At 49.1% G+C, this 27,434-nt stretch overlaps 1 protein-coding gene across 6 annotated transcripts in view; it reads right to left on the reverse strand.

Annotated features, from left to right (window-relative positions):
- The window catches only part of SMARCD3 (SWI/SNF related BAF chromatin remodeling complex subunit D3), a 764,638-nt gene that overhangs the window by 313,022 nt on the left and 424,182 nt on the right, over positions 1–27,434 (reverse strand). For all 6 annotated transcript variants that reach the window (XM_069646019.1, XM_069646022.1, XM_069646020.1 and 3 more), the window contains 3 exons: positions 19,932–19,974; positions 19,228–19,350; positions 4,479–4,601 (listed from right to left, as the gene is read on the reverse strand). In XM_069646019.1, coding sequence (XP_069502120.1) covers positions 4,479–4,601; positions 19,228–19,350; positions 19,932–19,974 — 289 coding nt within the window. The remainder of the gene's footprint in view (positions 1–4,478; positions 4,602–19,227; positions 19,351–19,931; positions 19,975–27,434) is intronic.

The following is a 27,434-nucleotide window of genomic DNA, read 5'->3' on the forward strand; positions in this document are numbered from 1 at the left end:
TGGACGTGCAATAGGGTGTGCCTGTAATACTATCCCTATTGTGACGACCCCTGTACCCATGATCCCTCACGCGTGTAGGTCCCTCAGATTGTATTTTTTCCGAGAGTACAAAAAGAAAGAAGGTGGTACTTGGGTATCTTATGTAACTGAATCCTTAAAAAACTTTACTGGCTGGGTTGAAGGTAATAAGGTCTCTACTTTTGAAGGTATGATATGTCTTGTCATGCTTGAACATATTTTTGCATCTTCTACCCCCGAGCTTAAGCAGCACTTGGCAGATTCAAAGGAGATAGATCCTAAGAAACTTGCCATAGCAGCAGATTTGTGGGTGTCACAGAGTGTCCCATAAGGACAAGACTCATCCTGGTAAGCAGGAGGTGAAAAAGTCCAAAGAGAAGGAGGGTGGAGAATCTGATAAAACTTCCTCCCAGAAGGGCCACAAAAGGAAAAATAAGGGTAAGACACAAGAGAACTCACAGGGTAGTGGAGGACAACCTCTGATACAGAACTCTGGTTATAGTAAGCCTCCCTATGTAAACAGACCCAGTGGATCTTGTTTTGCTTGTGGAGCAACTGACCATGTGAACCCCAGATGTAAGGACAAAACCTTGGGGGTCCAATCTGCTAATCTGGCCTTCTCCTCCTATGAGAAAGAAGAGATTACTGGGGCATCCTTCTCCTCAGACTCCTTCCACAGTGGGATAGAAGCTGAGGTTGTTGTAGTTTCTCTGTGTTCCTGGGAGCCTAAAGTCTCAGAGGCCTATGCTAGGATTCCAGATAATACCAAGCACTACTTTAAAGACAGTGTGCTGATCAATGGAGTAGATACTCCAGCTCTAAGGGATAGGGGGTGTAGTCGAACTGTAGCGGATGCTACCTTGGTAGACCCAGAGGAAGTTGCCAGAGCTCCCCTGGTACCCAGTAAATTGGATGATGGCCCACCTCCCATGTTCCCAGTAATACCTGTAAATCTTACTATCAATGGTACAGCAGTCAGGATTCCAGTGAGCATACAGAGGAGTGTCCCAGGAAAGGTCTTGCTGGGAAATGATCTCAGAGCTTTAGGGGTTGTGGGAGATACAGCTGAAAGACCCTGCACAAGGTCAGCACTGGCCAAGACCAATGCAATGACCCAGCCAAAGGGGAAACCCAAGGCTAAAGGAGTAAGAAAATCCAAAAGAGAGAAAGAAAACATTCCCCATAACTCACCTACCACTGAGGTGGAGTCGTTGGTCAATCACCAGGACCTGACGAGGAGGTGATCATACCTGAAGTCATTGACCCAAATGACCATCCTGCACTAAATGATTTGTTAGTAGAAGGTGGTCCTGACAGGGAAGAATTTAGTAAGGGCCAACGTGAGTGCCTATCTCTGGAAGGCCTAAGGAGACAGGCCTGCTTCCAGCTTGAGAGTGAACTTTCTGGGAAGCACAGGATTTATTGGTACGGTGGGCTCCTGTATAGTGTGCCTACAGAGTCTACAGAAGGAGACCATAGGAGGTTCGTGGTTCCCCTTGCTGTAAGACCCTTCCTCCTGCAGCTGGCGCATGAAGTGCCCTTTGCGGGTCACCTTGGAATCAAGAGAACCAAGCAAAGGTTATCCATGCACTTCTACTGGCCCAAGATGGGGGTGTAAGTAGAAAGTCACTGCAGGAGTTGTGCCTCCTGCCAGTTATCTGGTAAGAGTGGCTCAACAATCCAAGCTCCATTGGTACCACTCCCAGTCGTGCTAGCTCTGTGTGTCCGGCACCCTCACACCAAAATTTCATACACTTGGCGTTCCCAAGTGAGACAAGTGCTCCAGGACCGGAGTAACCGCAGGTACCATGTTGCCCTGCCGTGGCAACATCCTTTGCAAGTCCGCTGCATTTGTGACCCTCTTGCCCCTGAAGCCTGCTGCAGTGAAACTGGGTCGATTCATCCACCCGGAACGGAGAAATCGCTGCCGTCCCGTTTGGGAATCATCGCTGTATCTTCTCAGGAACTGAAAGGTGCAGAGACGTCCTTTTAGCTGCATTCGAACCTGCAATCGGAGTGGACTGAACTGGCGAAGTTTGGGTCTGCTTGCGTCGCGGACCGGTGAGTACTCCATACCCCAACAGGTGGCCCCTAGCATAAGGGCCCATTTTTATGCACAAGTGGCCCCTGGGGGCCACTCTCCTTTCCACTTCTATTGCAAAATAGCGACTCCATACCGAATTCTCGAACTGCCTTGGCCTTCAAGTGGAGGTCCTTCTTGAATAGCGGGAACTTGTTCTGCATCGCCTCATCCACCTTCCCGAGCTGCTAAAGACCCCTGAAGAGACTCTATTCTGCCCATTGGAACAACCATGTGCGTTTGCATTGCATGTACTATTGAGCATAAGCTCCTCTCTTCTTAGGGCTTGGACTGCCTCTTAGTTACGTGTATTTTTGATGTCGAACTGGGTCTAAAGAATATCTGCACTGCCTGTTTCCTTCCCCTCTAGGTTGTCGCCATATTTCGTGCATTTAACCTTTTAGACCCCAATGGTCTTGTATATACATTGTATTGATAGTGTTGTGTTGGTTTACTTAGTGTTACTGTGATTCTTTTGCTATGGTCTATGTTACAAAGGCCTTGTAATAAATGTGTCTATATTTTTGATATAACACCTGTCTGGAGTAATTTGTAAGTGTCCTTGCTCTGTGTGCTCATTGAGGTCCTTCAGTCACCCTCACCCCTCACCCCTCCTGAGGCTTAGTCTTGACCGCCTGCCATAGCTACCCTGATTCGTCTGGCTTGTCCAGAGGTTACCCTGTTCCAAGAACCTAGGCTGGCCTTCTGAACCTCTGCCCCTCCAGGTCAGAGTTCAGAAATCCATCTTAACAATGTGTATTTCTTATTACAAGAGGGGCAGAATTGAAACGGAGTACGCTCCATATTGGGGGCAGGCAGCTGGGCGAACCAGGGAAGGGGTGGGAAAATACATGGTGTTATGACCACCCCCCAATCTCCCTACTGTTAGGCCGAGGCCGAAAGGGCCTTCCAAGGCCGGGTGTCTCCGTCGAAATCTCCGTCCGACTGTCCGTTTCGTAGTCTTCCTGAAGTCTTCACCGCGTCGAGGCACGGCATCGGTAAAGGACAGAAAGATATATTATCTTATACTATTTATAAAATTCAATGGCGTAAGCCGAAATTGCACTCCGCTTCTATGCGACCACTCACGATGGCGGAAAAAAACCATCTGAGGGACATACATGCGTGAGGGATCATGGGTACAGGGGACGTCACAATAGGGATAGAATTACTGGCACGCCCTATTCGACGTCCATTTTTGAGTTTTGAAAAACAACAACTATAATTCTCCGCAACTTCCACTAGATGTCGGCCTATGCATAGCAGGTTTGTCTTTGTAAGTGACTGTGTGAATTAGTGTATGTTGAATGAATGTGTGTTTGCTTGCATCTGTGCCGGGCAGGGAGCGGGCCTCCGATTGTGGGGGTGGGAGGTGGGGGGGCTAGAGAAGGCTAGTTTGGGGCAGTGGCAGTCAGTCCGGCAACATTTCTTATTTACTGTGTTGTCGCATTTTCTTTACTGGCATCAAGGGTAACGACAATGTCATGAGTGCTCCTACATGGCTATACTGGCCTACATTAGTGCAGCCACTCTGGAAACATGTTCTTACTGTGGCAGGGCATTTTTTACTGACAAAGCCCACAGGAATATATTATTATGTGGGGATACTATCATATAATGAACATGAAATGCATTGGAAAATGCTCCTGTGAAGGCCTGGTGACTTCAAACCGTGTGATTTTTTATCCAAATCATCCCAGAAAGTGCCCTGTAAAATACTCCATTGTAACCTAAAATTGTAAAAATGCTCAGGGAGAGAACCCTACGTTCAGTCATTCCTGCATATTCGTGGGAAATATATATGCCGCATCAATGAAAAAATGCACTAACCACCACTGTAGGAAACCCATACATTCCTCAGGAAAATGACCCTACATGTTTATCCCGGTCATCACCCAATTACATGCAAAGGCAACATAGCACAGTTTCCAGGTTACTAAATCTAGCACTACAGGCCCCTCCATTTTAGAAGCCTCCAGAAAGAAAAGGTTTCCTGTAAGCTAAAATGGTTACAATCGTGCAGCTACTATATTAATGTACCTTGCCATCACCAGATCCAGTACAACGGTCTGTGGCAGGGTACTGACCTAGGGAGATTAAGGTGTACTTTGGAGTAGTCGTCCCAGTGGACCACTAAAGTAAAGTTCTGGCATCTGAAATGAAATGAGACCAAGATGGTTTTCACTTGGGAAAAATAGTCCGAACACCATAACAGAGAACCAAAATGTGGAGGTGGCTCACAGAAGTGAGCAAGAAGAGGTCTTTCTTGCCTATAATGCTAGGACACATTCATGCGACAATATAGCGCCCTTCAACATGTGCAGTGTTCTTAAACTAGAGTTGCCTTGATATTAGCAGGGTTACTGTTCTTAACACTCACGTCCTCAAGTAATTTTCCCTCAACCCGGAGCTCCCATGATGCAATGCTGCCATCAGAGTCATCTGCATCCGGCTTGGCAGGGTTAAAGGTATTTGATATATACAGCCGCAGTTTTCTTTTTTGCTGTGGGGTAGAGAAAGAAAGAACAATTACAATATGCAAGCAAAGCAGACGTCTCAGTGGTCAAGACCTGAATGAAATCCTCAAACAGTTTACCTATACACAAATCAGCATCGTCTGAAGAGAAGCCATTGGAAGTCAGTAATCATATAAGTTGAAATGTCACTAGTACAAAGAAAGTGACCAATGCATAATTAGAAGTTGCGAGGACATCATTATCATGAAATATTGAAGTATTATCAGAGCAAACACATTTCATCCAAGAACACATCAAATGAAGTCGTCTCACCCTAAATTACTAGGCCGAAACACGTGTCTGGGGTTGCTGTTTGTACTCTTGTTCAGAGGAGAATTGCCTAGCATTTCGGTGCTGGACTGCTCCTGGGCAGGACAAAGACTGATATGCAGGGATATTTCTCCTCTGTGAAAGGGACAGTGAGCTAAAGACTTGGTTGAGACTCTCCCAGGGGCCATTCACCAAAGAACAGGTCAATGGGCCGTGTTCTTGCGGTAGAGAGACTCCCAGACCACCCTTTGTTTTGCATATTAAGTGACTTTGGGTCTCACCCTAAATTACCAGGGGTATCCAGACATGGACCCCTTGCTCACTGTTCTTAGAGAGGCACAGCTCCACCTCACTGATGAGGCCCGACTAGGCCGAAACACGTGTCTGGGGTTGCTGTTGGTACTCTTGTTCAGAGGAGAATTGCCTAGCATTTTGGTGCTGGACTGCTCCTGGGCAGGACAAAGACTGATATGCAGGGATATTTCTCCTCTCTGAAAGGGACAGTGAGCTAAAGACTTGGTTGAGACTCTCCCAGGGGCCATCCACCCAAGAACAGGTCAATGGGCCGTGATCGTGCTGGTAGAGAGACTTCTAGACCCCCCTTTGTTTAGCACACATTGTTAGACTGGCCTAGTCACAACGCTTCTTGGGATAACTGTTACTCTATTATGAAAAGGGTGAGGTATTGCTCCTGAGGTTTGCTTTTCTCTTTTAGTCTTACCCATTCTTTACAGCTGCTGTACTTGATGGGATGAAAGTCCCTTCTTGGCACGTTCGATAACCCCTGAACTTGTTGCTGTGTTTTTGTCATGCTTTTGATAGCTTTCCACGGTGAGTCCCCTCCATGTTCACTTGGGACATAATTCTCCTGTGCCTACATGGGTGCCCTTAAGACTCACAAGGTTGGTGTTAGATGGGTTCAAACCCCTCAAAGGAGGGCTGTGGAACAATCGCCCTGTCATAAGGATACATAGGGGTCCGACCAAAAGACTCTGCCCAGCCACTAAAGCACTGAATGCGCACAGGTGACGCGGGGAGCAGTAATCAATCACATGTCGGCCGTAATTTGCAAACACAGGTGTAAACACTCCCAGGGAGCCTACCTCGGGAGAGAAGGGAGAGCACTAGAAAACCATGGGACGCCAGCAAGTTAAGGGGGGTCAGTGTTTGGAGACAGGAGGTGAAGAGTGTTTGGAGATAGAAGGTAGAGGCGAGTGGTGGTTGGAGAAGTAAGCTGGAGTTTGGAGTCAGATGGCAAGATGAAAACATTATAGATAGGAGAGGCTGGAGTGACAGAGGAAGCTGAAGAGAACTGGGAGTAGAGGAGAGAGGGTGGGAATAGCTGGTAAGTAGGGATTTAAGGGACAAATTCATGGAGGTGATAGTGAGAGGAATAAGGTGGTAGTTTCGTGTGGTGGCAGAGGCGTCGCTAGTGAGCTACTGGGGGGGCTGTAGCGCCGGGTCTTTCGGTTGTAGCCCCAGAGAAGCTCAGGGACCACAACCAAAAGGTTAGCAAGCTCAGAGTCCTGACAGTCCCGACATTAGCGTAGCCCCAGATCTTTTCCAGACCTAGCAACACCCCTGTGTGGCGGAAGAGACGGAACAAGTTACTTACCTGTAACTGTTGTTCTCCAGCATGGGTCTGGCATGGATTCACATGCTCATGAATATTCCCCGTCGTCAGGCTGGGAATCCTCGGTAAAGAAAAAACCAGTATCAGTTTCGTTTCTGATCTGTCTTTCGTAGTAATAACCAATCACTGGTCTCTGCGTCATACTGACCACAGCCAATGACTGCCCTCTACCTAAGCCCCGCCTCTGGCAGCCATCCTCAGATTTTTACCGCACGTTCATGTGTTGGGATCCTCGTGCTATTGCTCTCGAGCGTTAGTGCTTTTTTTCGCGCTTTTTCACAAAAAACTTCGATTCTTTCGGTCAAAAGAGCCTCAAGCTCCACCGATCCTACATCCGATCAACGGGGACCCGTGTCGGATTCGTCTGTGCCCCTCAAGGGTGAAGATTTCGTCGAGCTACACTTCGGAGGACTCCAGAAGCTTCTCAGGCCCGGTCTCGGAGATGGCCCAGGAGAAGGGAAGCTCGACGCCCGGAAAGCTGTTCAGGGTCTGCCCTGGATGCCAGCTGCAGAACGTCTTTAAGGAGGACGAACACTCTTTCTGCCTTTACTGCCTTCATGAGGACAAGACGCACGTGGAGAAGGACTGTGCGTTTTGCGGCAACATGTCGGAACGGACCATGAAGGACCGCCATCAACGTCTCGCCAACTGGCTGGAGGGTAAGAGCCCGTCTGGCGAGAAGAAGAAGAAATCCGAGCGGTCTTCTAAGACCTTTGAGGGCGCCCCGGCGACGGGGGCCCAACATAAGGCTAAGCACCGCGAGTCCGCTGGCACCGGGAGCGCCGAACGGTCGGGCTCTACGGGCGCCAGGCAGGGCGCACCCTCCCCGGCACCATCAACCACGAGCCAACGCTCTGGGTCGGGTAAGAGGAAGGCCGAGCACCCGGCGAAGCTCCTGGAGAGGCCCCGGTCGAGCTCTAAGGCAGAGGAGGAGCGTGGCAGTGCCCCCTCCCTCAAGGATAAGGCGGTGAGCGCACCTAAGGTGGTGAAGGCCTTGATCCATCCGACCAAGCCCTCTATCGAAACGGTCGCGGCGGCCCTGGCTCAGCCTGTGGAGGCTACACCAGTGGTGGCGACCTCGGGGCCCAGAATCTCCCTGCCTCCTCGGAGGGAGTCTTCTTTTGTGCCCATCGATAGGACCCCCGTGAAACCCTCCGTGGGGAAGAAGAAGGGGGGGCAGGGCGTCGTCGTAGATTCGGCCTCAACCTCAGAAGAGGAGCTGATCGAGGTCTTAAGCCACGGCCTAGGCGTGGAAGAAGGCCAGCCCGTCGGAATGGACCCTGACGCAGGTGACGACGACGACATCGTCGAGGATACCGACGGGGCCCCTGCTCGCCCGTCGGATTCCCCTCTGCCAGCGCCGCAAGACAACTCGGCGGCCATTTTGTTGGCCATACAGTCCTTATGCTCCGAGATAAGGACGAGGCTACCGTTACCGACGGAGGAACCTCTCCCGTCGGGGGATCCAGAACCGGGACCTTCTGGTGTCCCCCCTACCAAGAAAAGAAGGATCCATCCACCACCTCCTTTTCAACCGTCGCGCCCCGTCCAGCCCTCCTCCCCGTCCACCCGAGGGGATGATACGGGGACTGACACGGCAGCGACGGGTACGGACGACGAGGCATACGACGAGGATTTTCCGTCGTCGCCTCCCGCCAGGGCTTCTCCGCCCGACGAGATCGGATCTTTCCACTCCATGATCTCCAGGGCTTCCGAGCTTTTCCAACTCTGCCCTGAGGAGAAGAAAAAGGAAGGCTTCCTTTATCAGCGGCGCGAGGCCAAGAGGAAGACGGTCCTCGCAGTGCCTCTGTTGGACGACATTTGGGATGAGGGCCTTTCCCTCCTCAAGAACCCTTCCACGACGCCAGCTAGAAGAGACCGGTACGAGAAAAAGTACCGGGTCCCGGACACGGCCCCCCTGTGCCTCCGGGCGCAGCCTACCCCGGATTCCGTCGTCTCCGCGGCAGCCAGGAAGAAAGCGGGGGGGGGGGTGCGGCCTCCACATCGACTTCCCCGCCGGACGGCGAGGGAAGGAAATTGGATGCTATGGGACGTAGAGTCATCTCGTCGGCAGCGACGACGATTAAAGCGGCCAACGCCTTGGCTATCGTGGCTCGCTACGACAGGGAGCTCTGGTACAAGATAGCTCCCCTGCTGGATTTTCTGCCGGACGACAAGAGGGCGGAGGCCCTGGAGATCCTGCAGGAAGGTGAGGTGGCCTCGGACCACGCCATCACCGTGGCGACGGACATCGCCGACACTGGGTTCCGCCAGCTGGGCAACGGCGTTTGCCTTCGACGTCGTGGATGGCTCAAAGCTACGGACTTCCGGCAGGACGTCCAGACCAGAGTCCTGGACATGCCCTTCGACGGGAACAATCTGTTTGGGAAGACAGTGGACGATTCCCTTCAGGCCATCAAGGCGGATACTGAGACGGCCCGGGCCCTTGGAGTTCTGCAGCAACGACGGACGCCCTTTCGGAGCAGCGGAGGCAAGGGCGCCTCCAGAGGTTCCGGCGGCGGTTTCGCTTCCTACCGTCAAGCGGCCCGCTCGTCGTCGCAAGAGGCCTACAGAGGTCGAGGCAAGTCTACCGGACCCCGCCGTCGTCGCCAAGGAGGTCAAGGCGGCAAGGCCGCGTCCAAGCAGGATTGAACCGGCTGTGGGGTCGGGCCCCCACCGAAGCACCCCGGTGGGAGGCCGGCTGGCGGGTTTCGTCAGCGTGTGGGAGTCCATCTCCACCGACCGTTGGGTGCTGGACGCCCTGGCCCGGGGCCACGCGCTCGAGTTTCAAAGAAGGTGCCCGCGCGTCCCCCCCGTGGCCAGGAAAGAACTTCACGCCCCTCAACTTCTCCTGGAGGTAAGGGCGATGCTCAGGAAGGGCGCCATCGAACTCGTCCCAAAGAGGCTTCGGGGCTCCGGAGTCTACTCGAGATACTTCCTCGTGAGGAAGAAGACGGGAGGATGGCGCCCCATCCTAGACCTGCGACGTCTGAACAAGTTCATCAAGGCGCAGAAGTTCCGGATGGTCACCCTCCAGCACGTCCTCGGTCAGCTGGAGGAAGGAGACTTCCTATCGTCGTTGGATTTGGAGGATGCCTACTTCCACATTCCCATCCTAAAGGGGCACCGGAAATTCCTCAGGTTCGTGGTCCAAGGGCGTCATTACCAGTTCAAAGCCCTTCCCTTCGGACTACGGTCGGCACCCAGGGTATTCACCAAGTGCCTCGCACCGGTGGCGGCGCAGCTGCGCCGCGAGGGGATTCATGTCTACCCCTACCTGGACGACTGGCTCATCCGCGCCAAGACGAGGGAGCTCGCCGTGGTCCACACGGCAAGGACCGTCCAACTCCTCACGGACCTGGGATTCTCCGTGAACTACGCCAAATCCCACCTGGTGCCCGCGCAAGTCGCACTGTTTCTGGGAGCGAGGCTCGACACAGTGTCCCTTCTGGCCTCCCCGTCGGAGGAGAGGACCAGGACCATCTTGGGCAAGGTGCAACGGATGTTGGTGGCCGACGCGGCCAAAGTGAGGTCCATCAAGTCCCTCCTCGGGATGATGTCTTCCTGCATCTACCTCATTCCCATGTGCAGGCTCCGGATGCGCCCGTTGCAAGAATTCCTGGATGCGCGCTGGATCCAGACGACGGGCAGCTTCGAGGAAAGGATCAAGCTCGACGAGAGCTTCCGACGAGCTATACGGTGGTGGGGCACCCGCGCGCATCTGACGGCGGGCATGGACTTCCAGGCCCCAGCCCACCAGGAGACTGTGACCACGGATGCCTCCCTGGAAGGGTGGGGAGCGCACACCGAAAATCTGCACGCAAGGGGACTCTGGCTCCCGACGGAGAAGTCCCTGCATATCAACATCCTGGAGCTCCGTGCAGTGTTTTGGGCCCTCAGGTCCTTCCTTCCGTCCCTCAGGGGCAAGGTGGTGAGGATCTTCACCGACAACACCACCACCATGTTTTACATCAGGAAACAGGGCGGAACCAGGTCCCCAGCGCTGTCCAAGGAGGCGCAGGACCTGTGGCATTGGGCCGTCGCCCAAGGGATTTTTCTGGTGCCGTTTCATCTGGCAGGGATAAAAAACACCATCGCCGACTCACTCAGCAGGGAGCTGCGCTCGTGCCACAAGTGGGAACTACGGCAGGATCTGGTGGATCGCCTCTTCCGACGGTGGGGCACACCCCAGATCGACCTGTTCGCGACGGCGACGAACACCAAGTGCCGGAGGTTCGCCAGCAGGTTTCCCCAGACGAGGAGCATGGGCGATGCTTTCTCGTTCCCCTGGGAGGGCCTGTTCCTCTACGCGTTCCCTCCTTTGCCTCTGCTAATCCGGCTCATCAACCAGCTCAAGAGGTCACGGTGCAGGATGATCCTCGTCGCACCTGCGTGGCCGAGGCAGATATGGTTCCCGGACTTGCTGGACTTGTCAGCGTCCCCGCCGATCAAGCTGCCGGCGGACGCGGATCTACTCTCCAGGGAAGGAGGCGCCATCCTCCACCACGACCCGAAGTCGCTGAACTTGCAGGCCTGGCTCCTGCAGCGCTAGAGTTTGGAGGATACGACATACCGGCCGATTGCAGAGAGGTTCTTGCAAAGGCCAGGGCGTCCTCGACTCTTAAATGCTACGGACACAAATGGAAGAGGTTCTCTGTCTGGTGCCGCGCACAGAAGATTAACCCTCTACGGATTACGGCTCCCCAAGTACTGCCGTACCTGCTGACGCTGGCCAAAGCTGGTCTGGCACACGCGTCCATCAAGATTCATCTTGCTGCGATCTCCCGATACACCAGAACCACGGGGCGGACGTCCTTGTGGTCTCATCGTCTGGTGAAAGAGTTCATGAAGGGACTGTTCAGATCGTTCCCGCCGGTGAAGGCTCCGGCCCCGGCGTGGGAGCTCAACGTGGTGCTGACCAAGCTCATGGGACCTCCGTTCGAGCCTCTGCACTCGGCCCCGTTGAAGTTTCTATCGTGGAAAACAGCTTTTCTTGTGGCCATCACCTCCGCACGACGAGTGGGAGAGATCCAGGCCCTTTCCTGCAAGGCCCCGTACTTGACTTTCCACGACACGAGGGTAGTGCTCAGGACGCACCCCTCCTTCATGCCCAAGGTACCGTCGGACTTCCATCTCAACGAACCCTTGGTGTTACCTGTGTTCTTCCCGTCGCCTTCGTCGCCGGCTGAGAGGACTTTGCACTCGCTGGATGTAGCTAGAGCGCTGAAGTTCTACGTGGACCGCACGAAGGGTTTTCGGAAGACGTCACAACTCTTTGTGAACTTTGGACCTGTCAATCAGGGGAAGGCTCTCTCGAAGGCTTCCATCTCCAGATGGCTCTCGGCTGTATCATGTGCTGTCACCGGTTGGCAAACCGACCGCTGCCTGGCCGTCCGAGAGCCCATTCCACCAGAGCGATCGCAGCTACCACGGCGTTCCTATCTGGTGTGCCCCTGCTGGACATATGCAGGGCTGCTACGTGGAGGTCGACGCACACCTTCACGAAATTCTACTGCGTCGACCGGGATTCCAGGGAGGAGTCCAGGGTCGGCCAAGCAGTGCTGCGCAACCTGTTCGCCTGAGGTGAGCCTGGTGAGGAGGTAAGATGCTTGATGTTGAGTTGATGTGATGCTTAATGTTGAGCCTTTGCCACCTCCCGTGGTTGTGCATGTGTGTACTGCTATGTATTCTTTATTCATGAGCATGTGAATCCATGCCAGACCCCATGCTGGAGAAGGAACAAGTTACTTACCTGTAACTGTTGTTCTCCAGCATGGGTCTGGCATGGATTCACATGCGAACCCTCCCGCCTACCCCTCTGCGGCTCTTCACTTGGTCATACTGCCACTTCACGTGCTTCCAAATCTGAAGATGGCTGCCAGAGGCGGGGCTTAGGTAGAGGGCAGTCATTGGCTGTGGTCAGTATGACGCAGAGACCAGTGATTGGTTATTACTACGAAAGACAGATCAGAAACGAAACTGATACTGGTTTTTTCTTTACCGAGGATTCCCAGCCTGACGACGGGGAATATTCATGAGCATGTGAATCCATGCCAGACCCCATGCTGGAGAAAGTGAAAAATACCGGTGAGAGGAAGGAGGTGGTATTTAAAAGAGGAGGTAGCAGAAATATTTGGTCGTGAGGATGAGAAGGCGGTGAAAAGTGAGGAGGCAGAGTATATGGATACATCTGAGGAGGAAGAGGGAGAGGCAACTGTTAGTTTGAATCCCAATTTGTACCCAATGGGGTAGCTGCCTGTACTTATTGCTGGCTTTTTGAGGATTTGGACTGGATTTTTTCTCACAAACAGGCTTACGTCAAAACCTGAGAGTGTACGGCTCTATTTTGTGTGCTATGCTTTGAGAGTCCTTATGACTCCTAAAGCAGGGGTACCCCAAACGTACCCTATAGTGCCCCAGAGAAGGTACCCCTTCTTGGTTATTCATGTGGCCAGGCTGATGGTGGCTTTTTCACCTGTGTAATTGGTAGGAAAGATTTCTCTTTTTGCAATTTTCACTCCATGGGTCCTATGGACCCCCTTTCTTTGTGCTATGTTTATTTCTACCTGATCTAACTTTGTGTTGAAGTAAAGTCTTCAGCTTCACTTCCCTTGCCTTTTGCTCGCTGTTATGGGGAAACTGAAGAGTCCTTCAGACTATCAGCAGGGTTCGAAACTGAGGGGAGCTGGGAGCAATTTACCTCCTGCTTGTAGCCTTCAAGAGCCTGGTTAGCTTGACACCTACTACCATGAGCTTCGTTTGGCTCCCCAGGCCAATGGATTCCATACAAACACACCTATGTGAATTTAACTTTGTGCATTAGGGAGAATCGATAATTGAACATTAGGATACATGTATATAACATTTAAAGCGTAAGGGATCATAAATAATGGACAACATGATAGGTTTGCATTTCCGGAACGCTATGCACTAGCTCCTCACTCTGCAGTGGTAGTTCCTGGTCACTGGTTAATACTTGATACCTAGGAGCTGGTTTTAGCACCTGCTTAACCAATCCTAATTTCGATTCCTGTATACTGGGAAACTGTTTCCCTTTTGAATTATTGTACGTCTTACAATGCAACGCAATGGGGATACTTTTCTAATAAGGGTGCCCCCAGTCACAAAGTTGTATTCATTCAAACATCTTGGTGGCTTCTGAATCAGTGTGGTTCCCACATTCAGGCGTTGCAAGCTTCTTCCCTGGCAAAACTCTGCAGTTGTAGATTCAGTCTTGACTCCAGAAAAAACACTGGAAATGCAAAGCTACAAGTGTCATGATTAGATAAGGACATGTCTGTGCTGTGCACAAACATTTATAGGAACAGAATCTTGCACTAGGTTTTGGACAGCCACTTGTACTGTGCTCCATGAAATTGATAAAAGGCTGCCCCCAATCAACTATAGGAACTTACATGTATGACAAAAAATGGGGTACACTATAGATGAGCACACATACTGCACGGGGGACGCTTACACCCCCCTTGGCAATGGCCTCGTGAAACTTGGTTATCCGCGCCACCAACCACTCCCTTGTCCCACCCCATTTTTGCCCATAACCCCACCATTCCCACAGCACTCACTACATGTGCATCAACAGAGCCCACTCGGAAACCACAGCAGGACCCCGACTGTAATACCAATAAAATAAAAAAATATCCCCAACAATGGAGTTCAGGCTATTATTTCTAAGCACTCCTTGCACGGGACTACAACGTACAACACGACTGCGCTCCAGATCTCCATTACATACTATAATGACCACGAACCCTATATTAGGAAACAATATAAGACTAGTTTCATGTCTCATCCATAGCCACGCCAGTCTCACAACTTTTGTAAAAACGCACAACCTGCCAGAGCAGACAACTCACAAACCCACACAACCCCAGGTGGCCCTACCTGAATCTAAGCAGGAGCCTGCCAGTAAACTAAAGGGTGCACTCCTAAATGCACGCTCCTGAGGAGCACATGCCATCAAAGTCCATGACCTCATCATAGACCAAGACTTCCTGATGGTCACTGAGACATGGCTGCATCAAGCATCTGGCCCACTACTTATGTTAGCCATCCTCCCTGGCTATAATATAATTGGGGTTGACCGCCAGAACTCAACAGGAGTTGTAGCTATTATTTCAAAAACTACTCTTCAACTCAGACCATGTCCATTGGACACCCTGGAAGGATATGAAATGCTTCTCATTAAAATGACAATGGACCCTAAAACTACCACCAATCTGCTCATAATATATAGAGCTCCTATAGAACAACCACCAGCCGGAACAAGACATACCCCTCCTTATCACACCACTCATTAAACCCAATACGAAATTCATCATTCTAGGAGACCTTAATCTAGGTTTCAATGACTCACAAGACCACAAAGCTAGTGCCCTCCATACAGCTATGGCGGATATGAACTTCACAAAGCTAGTAACTACGCCCACCCACGAAAAAGGAAGAATACTAGACTGGATACTGATACTTAATGTCCACATCACCATTGACTCCATCACACCAATCATCTGATCAGTTTTAAACTCAGCACCCAAGACAAACTTACCACCCACCTCACGGAGTTAAACCCGATAGAAATAAGAAATATCCAAAAACTCACGCTCGAAAACCTTACCCCAGTACTGGCAGAGGCCCTAACAGCCCGTTCCTACACTAACCCTACCCCCACCAGCCTTGCTAATATCTACCATAACCAACTTAAAACCACCATGGACCTCTTAGGGCCGCTCAAAACGAAAATTCCAAAATCGGCCAAACGGTCTAATTTCTGGTTCAATGAGGAACTTGTAGCACTTCGGCATAACAAAAGATCTCTAGAAGATATTCGCAGAAAATCCCCCACTGCCGACTCAGCTAACACCATGCTAGCTGCAATTAAACTCTAGAAATCCACCATTATAGCTCATAAAGCTAACGCCTTTAACACGCATTTACTTAATGCTAGTTCAAACTCCAAAGAACTTTCTATCATACTCAAAGAATTGGAGAACCCCATCCCCGTGACTACTTCCACCAATGAGAGCAAAGAATGGTGCACCACCACACAAAACGCCCAAGCCTCCAAAATAATCATGCTCAAAGATAAAATCGCAGCCAAGAGATCATTATTAGAGGGCAAAAGCTCACCCCCCCTCTCATGAACAATGTGCAGGATAACTTGTCATCACAATTCTAATTTTCACAAGTCAGCCAGGACCAGGTGCTAGACACCATAGCCAAACTAAAACACTCTAATGGCAAATGAGATGGTTTCCCCGCTCACCTAATCAAACTCTGTGCACCAACCCTAACACCTATCATTACCGACTTCGTCAACACCTAATTTCTCACCAATACGGTCCCAGCCAACATCAAAGAAGCTTGGGTCACGCCGCTTCTCAAAAAACCATCATTGGACCCCACTATGCCTACTAACTAGCGGCCTATTACGACAGTTCCATTCTTATTGAAAATAATTGATTAAATTGCCTACACCCACATACAAAATCACTTTGAACAAAACCAACTTCTAGGTGCCAGACAATCCGGTTTTAGGACCAGTCATAGCACTGCTAGACCTTAAAATCCAAATGGATGCTATAAGAGATTCTGAGAACATGTGTATCCTGCTATTACTGGACCCATCAGCCGCGTTTGATTTGGTCGACCACGACAAGTTATGTAATACGCTATCCAACAATTCCTGCTAGGTTAAATCCTTTCTTTCGGAACAGACCTCAAGAGTGGCCATAGGTAAGGAAGCAGCAGACCCCATCCTGGTCCCCATAGGCATACCACAAGGGTCATGCCTTTCGCCCACCCTATACAATGCCTACACAAAACTGCTTTTCGCCACGCTGGATGCCATGGGTCTCATCTATACCAACTTTGCGGATGACACGCAGATACTTATCCTCATCACTGGCAACCACGAACAAGACACAATAAATGTAAACAAAATCTATGCAATAATCCAGAACTGGATGGCCAACAATAGTCTTTGTCTTAATGACGAAAAGACAGAGATTCTTATTGTGGGCTCTGCAGCCAAAATAAAAGCTCTACCCTCAGATTATGCTTCCATCAATCACCATTGATGGTACGCCCATCCCCATCCTTAAACAAGTAAAAACGCTGGGTGTCTATCTAGACACCGACCTAACAATGAACAAACATGTCAATACACTAGTATCAGCCACGTCATACACTTCCAAACTTATCACCCCACAAAACGTGCATGCACATTTGTCCTATCCAAGTTGAATTACTGTAATGTATTGTTGTTAGGATCCTCTAACACCAACTTGGCCAAACTCCAACTCCTACAAAACAAGGCATTGCGAGCTGCCTTAGGCATAAAAAAATCCGACCATATCTCCAAGACCAGGAGAGAAGTGCACTGGCTCCCCATCAAAGCTAGAATCATTTTTAAAACTCTCAGCATCACCCAAAAATATATTAGCAAGACAGCTACCTCCTACCTCAACAAAGCTATTAGACGCAACAAAACTATGAAAAGTCTGAGATCTAATAATAGCTCCCAACTCTTCATCCCACGCTTCAAATTCACAAGAGCGGGAGGGACTAGTTTCCCAGTAGTGGCACCTAAAATCTGCAACTCTCTCCCCCACATCATAAGGAATGAGCCTTCTCACCAGAAATTCAAAAAAGCATTGAAAACTTGGCGTTTCAACAAATACTAACCCAGGAAATAGAACCATCACTGTGTAATACCGGTAGAGTGTAATTCTGGACTGGATGCTATTCTCTAGCAAGTGACTTAGCAAGTAATGTTGATACACCTATGTGAAATGTAACCTTAACCTGTAACTTTCAACAGTTGAAGTATACTGTAACCTATCCCGTGATACCCTTGGGTTTGGGCGTATAAAAAATGTAATACATTTTAAAAAATTAAAATGGTTTAACTTCAACTTCAAGGAACTTGGGAGTCCATCAGAATCCATATTAGTATTCGTTTTCTTGAAAAGGACTAGGATTTAGGCAATCAAGGAAAAAGTTCTGAACCCGTAGGGAATGAAGTGAAAAATGTCAGGGATGCTACTTTAGAGGTCCAGCTCGAGACTTTTAGTTTCACAAGGAGCTATTCACCTTATAAGTAACCTCAGACTGGACCTAGATTTGTTGATCCCATTTACTCTATTGCTCAAGCTCCAATTTATTGCATTCAGCAACTTTGCAGGTAAAGGATGACATTTCGCAAGGGATTAGTCAGAGGGGTAGTGCACCGATTAAACAAATGCAAAAACTATAGTACAGCATCAGGGTGACCATTCAGACAAAGTGGACATGGCCTCGTACAAGAAAAAGACGGGCATGTGTCCTGTCCTGGTTAAATGAACAGCAAGCCAATCTTTGGGTGCGATTAAGCAATCAACTAGAATGGATGCCCAGATGTCAGTGTGTCCAAGTCCCCTGAATCAGTATGTCACTTTGGGTGGGGCCAGAAATAGGCGTGCTTGAAATAGCTCACAGTGGGGTGGGAGGAGCACACAGGCTCAGAGTGGCAGGCAGCATCAGGGCACAGGATGGAGGCTGCACAAAGGCTTGGTTGGTGGGGAGCGCGTTGGCTTAGGATGGGGCAGCACGACAGACTCAGGATGGGGAGGCAGCACCAAGCCCTAGATCGGTGGCACCACTGTGCTGCTCTATTGCACTGCATGTTCATTCCAAACACTTTTCTCTAAAGAGTCCGCCTAGATCATTTGCTCTCTGCTACCTATATGTGGATTATGCTAACACCAGGCCATCTGGATGTCCCCTCAACTGTGGTAATTGTTCATCTGTCTATCTCTCTGACATCATCCAACATTCTCCTGAGCATAGCATCTTCACCATTCTTTGGCCATTCCCTCATCAGTCAACATTTTACCTAAACATTCCTTAACAATCATGCCAGCATTCCCTTTTCATCTTTCAACAGGACAGCTCATCATGTTCAGCCAACGTTTATCTGGATATCCTGTCATCAACAATGATTGATGGATGCATAACATCTTTCTCCAAAATTCACCTTGGCATAGCTTTACCATCATGCATCATTCATCTGTACCTCCCCTCAGCATAAGTAAATGTTCACCGGGACACCCCTCACCACTCGACAACATTGATCTGCAATGTCTTCATCTGTCAATGGCAATAACAGTACAATGGCAGTCCTTTATATCTATTTTGCGTTAGTTTATGACTCCACTCATCGCCAGTCAACATTCATCTGTGCATGCACTCAATGAAAATGAATCTGGATAGCTCCTCGTAATGAATCAATATCATCTGGAAATCCCTCGACCAGTCACTGATATTCTGAGCATGTCTTCATCAAGACGGACTGCTGATCTAGGACAGTGGTAGGCAGCGTGCAGCCCGCCAAATGTTTCAGCCAACAACTGCCATGATCCCTCAGCATTGACTATATTGGCATGAGCTGATGGAAGAAGCAGTACAACACATTTGGTGGGCTGCAGTTGCCCCCCAGTCATCTGGCCATGCCTTTTTACTGGGATGCCAGGAGGAAGAAGACTGATGCATGGTAGCCCCCCATCTGGGGATTGGTGTCTAACAAGCAGGCATAGAAGACCAGAATAATTCAAAATGAGATAACGGAAGAGCTATATTCTGATAATACTCTGAGAGGTAGAGAGACCAGATGGTTCTTGCGACGTGAGCATTTTCCAGAGCTCTCGTTCCCATACCTTCATCGGCCTCTTCAGGGCTTCTTGAATGTCGACACGCTTTCTCATGATGGTCTGGTCCAATTTCCGCTCAAAAGCCAGAAGGTCCATGTATGCCTGGGACTCTGGCACCAGCTCTCTGATCTGGAAAAGGCAAAACAAGAATAACCACATGTCTTAAGAGACGCTCCCCCTTTTCCCCCACCACACACCTCCTCGCACAAAGAGCTAAGAATGCGTGAGGATAACAACAGCAAAAGGTCTTCAGAAAATCTCAAATGAATATAATTGGCCTATAAAAACACGGGTTCAGCCTTGCTCAGCAGATAGTTCCTCTCCGTTGTATTCGTGATCTGTTCCCTAAAAGGGCACCTCTGATACAGGTTTGCCTCTGTGTGCCTTCCTAAACAGGTTGTCATTTTAGCCCAGCCGTAAGGTCCACTGCTGCCTTTTAACCTACGGCTCATCACTGAATTTGAAATGTACTTCCTGTGGGACGGATGCATATTCTACACCGTTGGACGCCCAGCAAGAAAAACAAATCCTGGGGAATGTTGTGCTTGTGTCTGCAGCTACCCACCAAGGATACTTATACTCGGACATGTTTAATCAAGAGATGTAGATTTTTGGAAAACAAAAGCCTGAAAGGTCTACGAAATCAGGTGTCGAGTACTGCTGACATTGGCTTCTTTTTTTTACAGCATAGAGAAACAAAAGGTACTTACCCTCTGAGGGAGGATTTTATCAGCCATCTTCCTCCTTTTGGCACTGTAGATGTTTTAAAGAAAAAGAAAACAGGTTACCATGGTAACAGGTCTTGGAGGAACAAGGCCACCTGCTCTATTCTCCTGACATCTCAGCCTGGCGGAGCACAGCTGTGCTCGTCGCACTACATGAGGCGGACGGTGCTCTCCCATTAACAAGATATCCCAACTCCCTCATTTGCAACTCACGCACACACCAACTCATAAATGCATAAACTCATACACTCCTCCAAACTTCATTTCCCAAAAAACACATTCATGGACAAGAGGGACCAGCCAGGCGGGGCCAAGTTATGTACGTGTGTTTGGGGGGGATATGGACGGTAATTAAGGGAGAGTTGACTATAAGAAGGAAGGGAGGGAGGAAAAGAGAAAGTCAGAGACATGCAGCTACTTGTATAGTCTGATAGAAGAATGAAGAGACTGAACAATTCAGAGAAAGGAGATGGATGCCGTAGAGTTTCAAGGGCTCTGGCTATTCCCTATCTTGCGAACTGTGGCTGTGGAAATAGATGTTCCGAATTTGCAGCTCCTGACCCAGTCACGGCCAAACTGGAGTCATCGATAAGGTCACGAGTCGAAGGACAATATGTAAATCATCCATATTCGCCTGCAGGCCAGCTCTGTTGGAGTGATGCGTTGCACTGAGCAAGGTGGCAGAGCAGGCGTGTCAATCAGTTATCATCAGCCGCATGCATTACCTGGATGCTTTTCAAGTACGAGGGCAGCAGCTAGTGGATCAAAAGTGCCCCTGGTGATCTACAAAAATCGTGTCAAACCCTGATCGACAGCAAGGACGTGATACTGGTCTCCCCTGTGCTATAATGATCCGTTTTGCCATATAACACTGCAAGCCATGTGAAGCAGCGATGCAACACGTGCCTAAGCCATGCTAAATATGGTATAATAGGAAGCCCCACGTCATGAAGGCCTAGCTCACCATCCCTGGCAACAACAGTGATATGTGCTTCAAGGGCTGCGACCCACACTCAACCACTGAGACTTGAAGCAGCCCCTCCTAAGAGAGTTGTAGGCAGTCGCCCACCCTACAGCAGGAGAGGCAGCCCGTCCCAATGTAAGAGGCCTGACAACCTGCTGCGACGGCGGCCTCCTGCCATGACTCGGGCCTCTTCCACAAGACCAGCCACCTTTACCGTCACAGTGCAGGCAGTCAACACGCAACAGGAATTGGAGCCTGGCTTTATTCCTGGATCCCAGCTCCTGGGGGGTCCCAACCCCCATTTTCATATGCTGCGCGAAAGGTACGTTGTAATACATTTGCTTATTTCAATATTTTAATGGTTTCAAAGTATTGTTAAAAAAAAATAACATGGTTTTTGTTTGATGACATGACAAGATCAGTAATCGTCATCAGGTTTTGGGTGTCCACTCGAGGTTGTCTTTATTAGTACACACTTTCTATAACACTGAACGGGCCCCCCACAATTCCCCATTACTCAATGCCTTCTTGAGTTTCTTTTGACAAGGCCATCGAGTGGCATCAATGTAACCTTCACAGCTACCTCTAGCTCCCTGGCAGCATCGCATATGGCTGTGTAATGGAGTTTAAGCAGCAAAACCAGAGGCCGATGTAAGGTATGCTTCTGCGGCTCGGTGCACTACACAGAGTAGTCCATGGAGCATACTTTTCCAAATGCCACAACACGCCCATGTACAAAGGCAATCGTTCTGACTTTGGTATGAAAAGTCTTAATTTGCGAGATATTGCCATCTGATGTCCAGTCACTACCATGGCTAGTTCTGATACTCTATGTGCTAGGTATTGCTATATGCCACTGTCTCTCAAAGGCAGGGTACTCACATGGCTGCCAGATTTTGCATTCAAGTGTGTTTGGACTCCCTCCTTTACCAAGATTTGCCATCTACTGGCCAGGAACCCACACCATTGGTCATAAATCATGAAGTTGGGGTGGTAGCATTCCACAGCATGCCATGCTACGTGTACCCTCCTCCGTGGCACTAGGTTGGATGCCAAGGATGCGCATAGCACATACTCCTTGGAATTTAGTACGTATTACAGTCAATCTCCTCATGCCTTTGCTATGTTATGTACATGGCAGCAGTTTGCTAATGGTGCTTGTGCCACCAACCAGTCAAAACTAAAAATGCACCAGCATTCCTGAGCCCGCCTACCAGAGGTACAGTAGGACACAATGACCAGCTGAGTGGCCAGATGTTGCTCTGACGGAGAGGTCTACGGCATTTGCAGAGGAAGAGGCACGTACCCCAGAGGAGCAACTAGTTCTAAAAGAAGAATTGTCAAATTAGCCCATGTCAGGCGTGAGTAGTTCATCCAGCTCTGCATGCATTCTGGGACTTCCTGGAGTCTGATCTTGATATGGAAATGGCTGAAGCGTCTACAGGGGAAAAGAGGGCACGGTCATTCTAACCGAGAGTGTCAGACAAATACAGACCTGGTGATCTGCTGGACATGATGCATTCATAACACTGGTAGCTCGTGTGCCATGGCTGGAACTTTTACTATCAAGTCTCAGGCTGGCATACGAGTGTCAAGGGCATGGGCCGTTGACCAGTCAGAACCCAACCCAGGCCAGTGTTGTCCAGATCCAGTCCTGGATGCAGTGGTTACTCCCTGAAGTTGCAGCTGATGTTCTGGCGATACTGTGGTAGCAGTCATGTGTCCAAGGAGGGTCACCAGGAGATATTTTTCGTGTCCGCTCGAAGGCCCATACAAGTGACCCATAGGTTGACGGTTTGGCTCATTTTTAAGCAGAAAGTGTCATGAACACGGCATTTATTTTTCAGCTGAAAGTGCAGTGGTGTTGTCGGGTCCTGGCACAGCTATTTGGGGATGGTGAGGGACGTCTGAGGCGAATTTATTTGCCATTTGGCAGGCATAAGTTTGGTGTGTTGTGGCCCCAATTTAGTAATTGTGTATCGGTTTCCTGCGGTATTTCTCAAGCTCTAACTCCCTATGTGTATCATTAGAGCCTAATGCTTCAGTGTCCCCACCTCTTCTGATGCCATTTCTGTTATGGCTCTCACCATCAACATAGTACTTTCCCTTCCAGACACGGGAGCATTTTCAGGCAGCATAGTTGTTGAGCAGATGTTGTCCTTCAGGGCGGTCCTGGGCATTTTTCGATTTTGTTGAACCTTGAAATATGGAAACCTAAGCCGATGGCCACACATACAGTTCAGATCGATGCTGGGAATAAACGGTGAATATGGGTTTTATTTTGTCTCTCCGCATCTACGACAGACGCTTTCTTTCAGGCCACACGCTCACTTATTAAAGGTACTTAAAATGATTTGCTAATGTAAGCCGTAATGCTGACATTGGCCACAAGATGGCAGAAGAGAGCTATATTCTCTTTCTCGCATTAAAGAACCTGATCCTTGTTTTCCCAATCCACACATATGCCCAAAATGGTAACAATGTTTCAGGTTGCTTATTCTACGGTGGCAGCGAAAATAAGATTCAACTCTCTCTAGGCTTAATTAAAGAAACTGGGCAAATTAAAGTATTTCGAATCAATATCCCTAGAATAATACATTAATGAAGATGAGCAGTGCAGAGACTAGGTTATCTCAGAGGTGCTTATTGTCTCACAGCTGTGACGGTTCACCATTCACCAGGTCTCGTCACTAGTCCCCAAAGGGGATCCCTTTCCTATAAGGCTAAGGAGGGGAGGCCGCTCCCAATAGTCTCCCTAGGGGTGGTAACATGCAGGAGGACCTCACAGAGAGGGACTCCATCCTGGGGATACAGGCATCCACATGGGGAAAAGCCTCCCTAAAACCCTGTGAAATAACCACCTAGCCCCATTGTCACCCTTTTCTTCCATCATTGATAGTGAAACCATGTGTTATTGTAGATCCATGACTGTAACAAATGTAAAAAATACTGTGACGAAGAAGAACATGAGAAGCATATGGAATAACCATATGCAAAACCAGCCAAGTACTGTAACAAGGTGGTTCACTGGAGGCATGAAGAGTGCCCATGAGACTTTCCAAGATGGTTGACGTTACGCCAGGGCACAGTCAACAGTAGAAAGTAGAAAGCAAACAGACTATGCAAACAAAGCCTGGGATGTTCAAAGTTGAAATGCTGCAGACGAAGCAGTTGCGTCCCTCCAGGAGGGGAACAAGAACAGGACATTGCTGGAGCGTCTAGGGAGTCGGCAAGGAGCTGATTTCCTCAGTGGTGGCGTGACTGCAGAAAGGTGGACAGTCAGGTCCAGAAACAACACCGAGAGCACCCGCCTGCCGTAAAGCCATGCAGGAGGCAAGAAGGAGGAGAGGCCCACGCATCCTCATGAAGAACCGGAGCCGTGTCCCAACAAACCTCATTGGAAAGCCAGAGAGCTTTGGGAAACTATCCCCTACTTACGATGTAGAAACTAGTACAGAGACATACAAGAAAGACACTGAGAAGCCTAGAAAAGATATCCATCATCAGAGTGTTAAATAAGGCTACAAGTTGCTCTACTTCCTGGAAGGAGTGACAGAGACTAGTCCAAGTTTTCTGCAAGAGCGTTTAAAGATCACAGTGGATAACTTTTATAGAAGGGCCATTAGAAGGGAGACATTCCCCTGGTCGCTTGTGATGGGACAATGAATGTGTTACTACTTGTATAAGATTGAAGCAAGAAACCAGGAGAATGGAGTAATTCCCCTGGGGAAGGAAACACAAACTTCACCTTAAAGACTTATGTTTATAGTGCTAGGGTTAGTTTAGTTGGTTTCTTCAGCCTGCTCTGTACCAGGTTGCCGCATCCTTTTCCCCCAAGTGGGTTTCTTCCTCCACGAGGGACTCTGCTGCACGGTGGGTCTCTCCTTGCCTTTTGTTTGTTTCTCCTTATATACACCTGTAGCCTTTCAACTGGCTGCAGGTGTAAGTCATTTGCCTGACCCCAATTAGTGGGACATGTCCAACCATGGTAGTGGTGTTTCACAGTCCTCTTCTTCGTCTCAGTTCCAGAGTGGTGTGCACAAATGGAAGTGTGCAATTACTCCTAGTTGCCTCTTCTTCGTCCCATTATTAAAGGCATACGAATGTGGGAGAGTGTGTGTGCCCGAAAGAGGGGCATACTGATAGCCTACAAAGATTGGGGAGGGCAGGGTGTATTCTGACAAGGGAAAGGGGTATACCTTGCCTCATCTGAAGACATCCTCTCCCCACTCCCCAAGGTCCCACCACCCAGGCGCTCCTCCCTCGCATATCCACCCCCAGGGTCAGGATCCAAAAGCGATGGCCTTTCTCTGGCCACCTGAGAAGGGGATCCAAGGGATAGATGGGAGGATGCCCTCAGCTTTCTCACGAGTATTATATATAGATCCTACCCTGGTGGAGGATGTGCAAACGGACTATGGATACATTTTACTCCTTCCCTAAAGACTTCCCCTACTGGAACTTTCCAGAAAGATGCTTTTTGTTGGCATGTGGTGTAAGCTGCTAAAGCTATTAGATGAACTTTAAGCGAGTTGTAGACTCAAACCGAGTCAAGGAGGTACAGCAGATAGTTGACAATATCTGCTGGTGAACAATTAATAGGATTAATGTTTTCTGGTTACACCAGATTGCAAACCCTTTCCACTTATGGAAATAGAAATGCTGGGTTTTCTTGCCTCACACAGTATTTCCACACAGCATGTGGGTAACTGTAAATGATCAAACTATGACCTCAGGAGCCATGCTGCTCAGTTGGCAGTTTGAGGGTCCGGATGGGTTATCCTTTGGTGGTTTTTGAGTGAGCAGATCATAAGATGGGTGGAATTTGATTGGTGGGCAAAGAGAAGATTTTAGTAAGTGTGAGTACCATGGCTGCCTTGCCCACATTGGAGTAATGAGTAGGACTGTTAAAGGGTATTGGTGTAATTTGTGAACTACTTTGCATAGCAGAGGTGTCAGATGGGAAGGTGTACACAAATATGCCTGATCATCACATACATAGTGCATTGGCTAGAGACCTCAGTTGTGGGTACCTGGATGCAAAGTTCAGGGATTTCTTGTTTCCTGCTGTTGCTAAAGCCCTGTCACCCGAACACCCAGATTCCAAAAGGGACCCGTTAGGGAGTGGGGAGCCATAGCCAATCATTAGGTTTGTCATTAGAACTAGTTCTCCCAGATTCATCGCTTCCACAACCCTCTTGCTGTGCCAGTCAAGGGGACAAGTTATCTTAATTAGTTCAGTGACCTTGTAACCTGGCCCCACTCTGAGCACACTGCAAACCACTCTTCCGATACGTAGTCATATCCCATTGCTCGAATTGAGTCTAGTTTAGACATTATCATATTAGTTAGCACTTTTGATCCGAAATCCCACTGGACGATATCTGTTCTCTGGTCCTCTGGGAAATACACCCTTACTGTGTCTCTTGAGGTATGTACTTTCAGTTGGGGATTTCAAGAAGCAATCTGATAACATTAGACATGTTCAACAAGATGTCATTATCCGCCTGCTTAATCCTTTCCAGTATGAAATTCTTAGGGAGATCCATACACTGGTATTTAAAAGATTTTCCCTCCAAGTTTGCCAACCTCTGGGATGAATCAGATGTTGGAACAGATTGGGCTTAATCTAAGGAGAAATCATTGTAAAATCATTGCCCCAGTGCGCCCTCTGAGCACCCACTGAGTCACTGATCGTGGGTCTAGCAAATACCAGTTTCCCCTTCGTCAAATCATTGTTTACCCTGGCTTCGTGGATAGTTAACATCACAGACGGGGTGGGACTGAGTTCATCATATTGAGTTCCTCTGTCCATTCTCCTATTGGACTTGGTCCTTGCTTCAATCTGATTTCAGTGTACTAATGCCACCTCAGTAACAGCATCTTCGTTCCCATCATCCAAGTCAATTACTACTACCATGTCTATGGGGGCGAGCTCCCTGGCTGAGGCTCATGCCAAGGCTGATTTCTGGGTTAACAATTCCCCCGAATTAGCCTTAAACCTTTCGGAATGGAGTTCACCCATTACTCCCGTCTTGACCCCCTATTGGACGGGAGGGACTAACTCCTCTAGTAGATGCAGATTTTGAACCGGCTTTCTGTTTTTTTTCAACCTTTTCCCCCACTTTCCTTTCTTAGATTTTGAGCCACCACCTACCTGAGATGGTAACAATTGAAGCATTAGGCAGTGTTTGATTAAGGGTAGGGGCCACATTTATTTCATCCACTCATTTTGGAATGACTAAGACCACCGCAGCTAAATCGCTGATAGTACCTTGAATGGATTTCAGATTGTTGTTTAAATCACTCAGCTGAAGCGTATGTGCAGTGAGTTCTAACTTTATATTATCGTAGAGAGTGGCAAACAAACCCAAAACCATGTTCAACTGCAATATTCCTGGTGCTGGAAGCCTAACCTGGTTGTCAAGTTCTCTCTAACCTGGTTGTCAAGTTCTCTCAATGTATGGTGCAGGCCTTGTTGAGGACAACCGGAGCTTGATAAATTGACTCCAATTGGTGAGCAA

The sequence above is a fragment of the Ambystoma mexicanum genome, chromosome 2p, assembly GCF_040938575.1.
Source record: "Ambystoma mexicanum isolate Mex_15411 chromosome 2p, UKY_AmexF1_1, whole genome shotgun sequence".
In the NCBI taxonomy this organism is placed as follows: Eukaryota; Metazoa; Chordata; class Amphibia; order Caudata; family Ambystomatidae; genus Ambystoma; species Ambystoma mexicanum.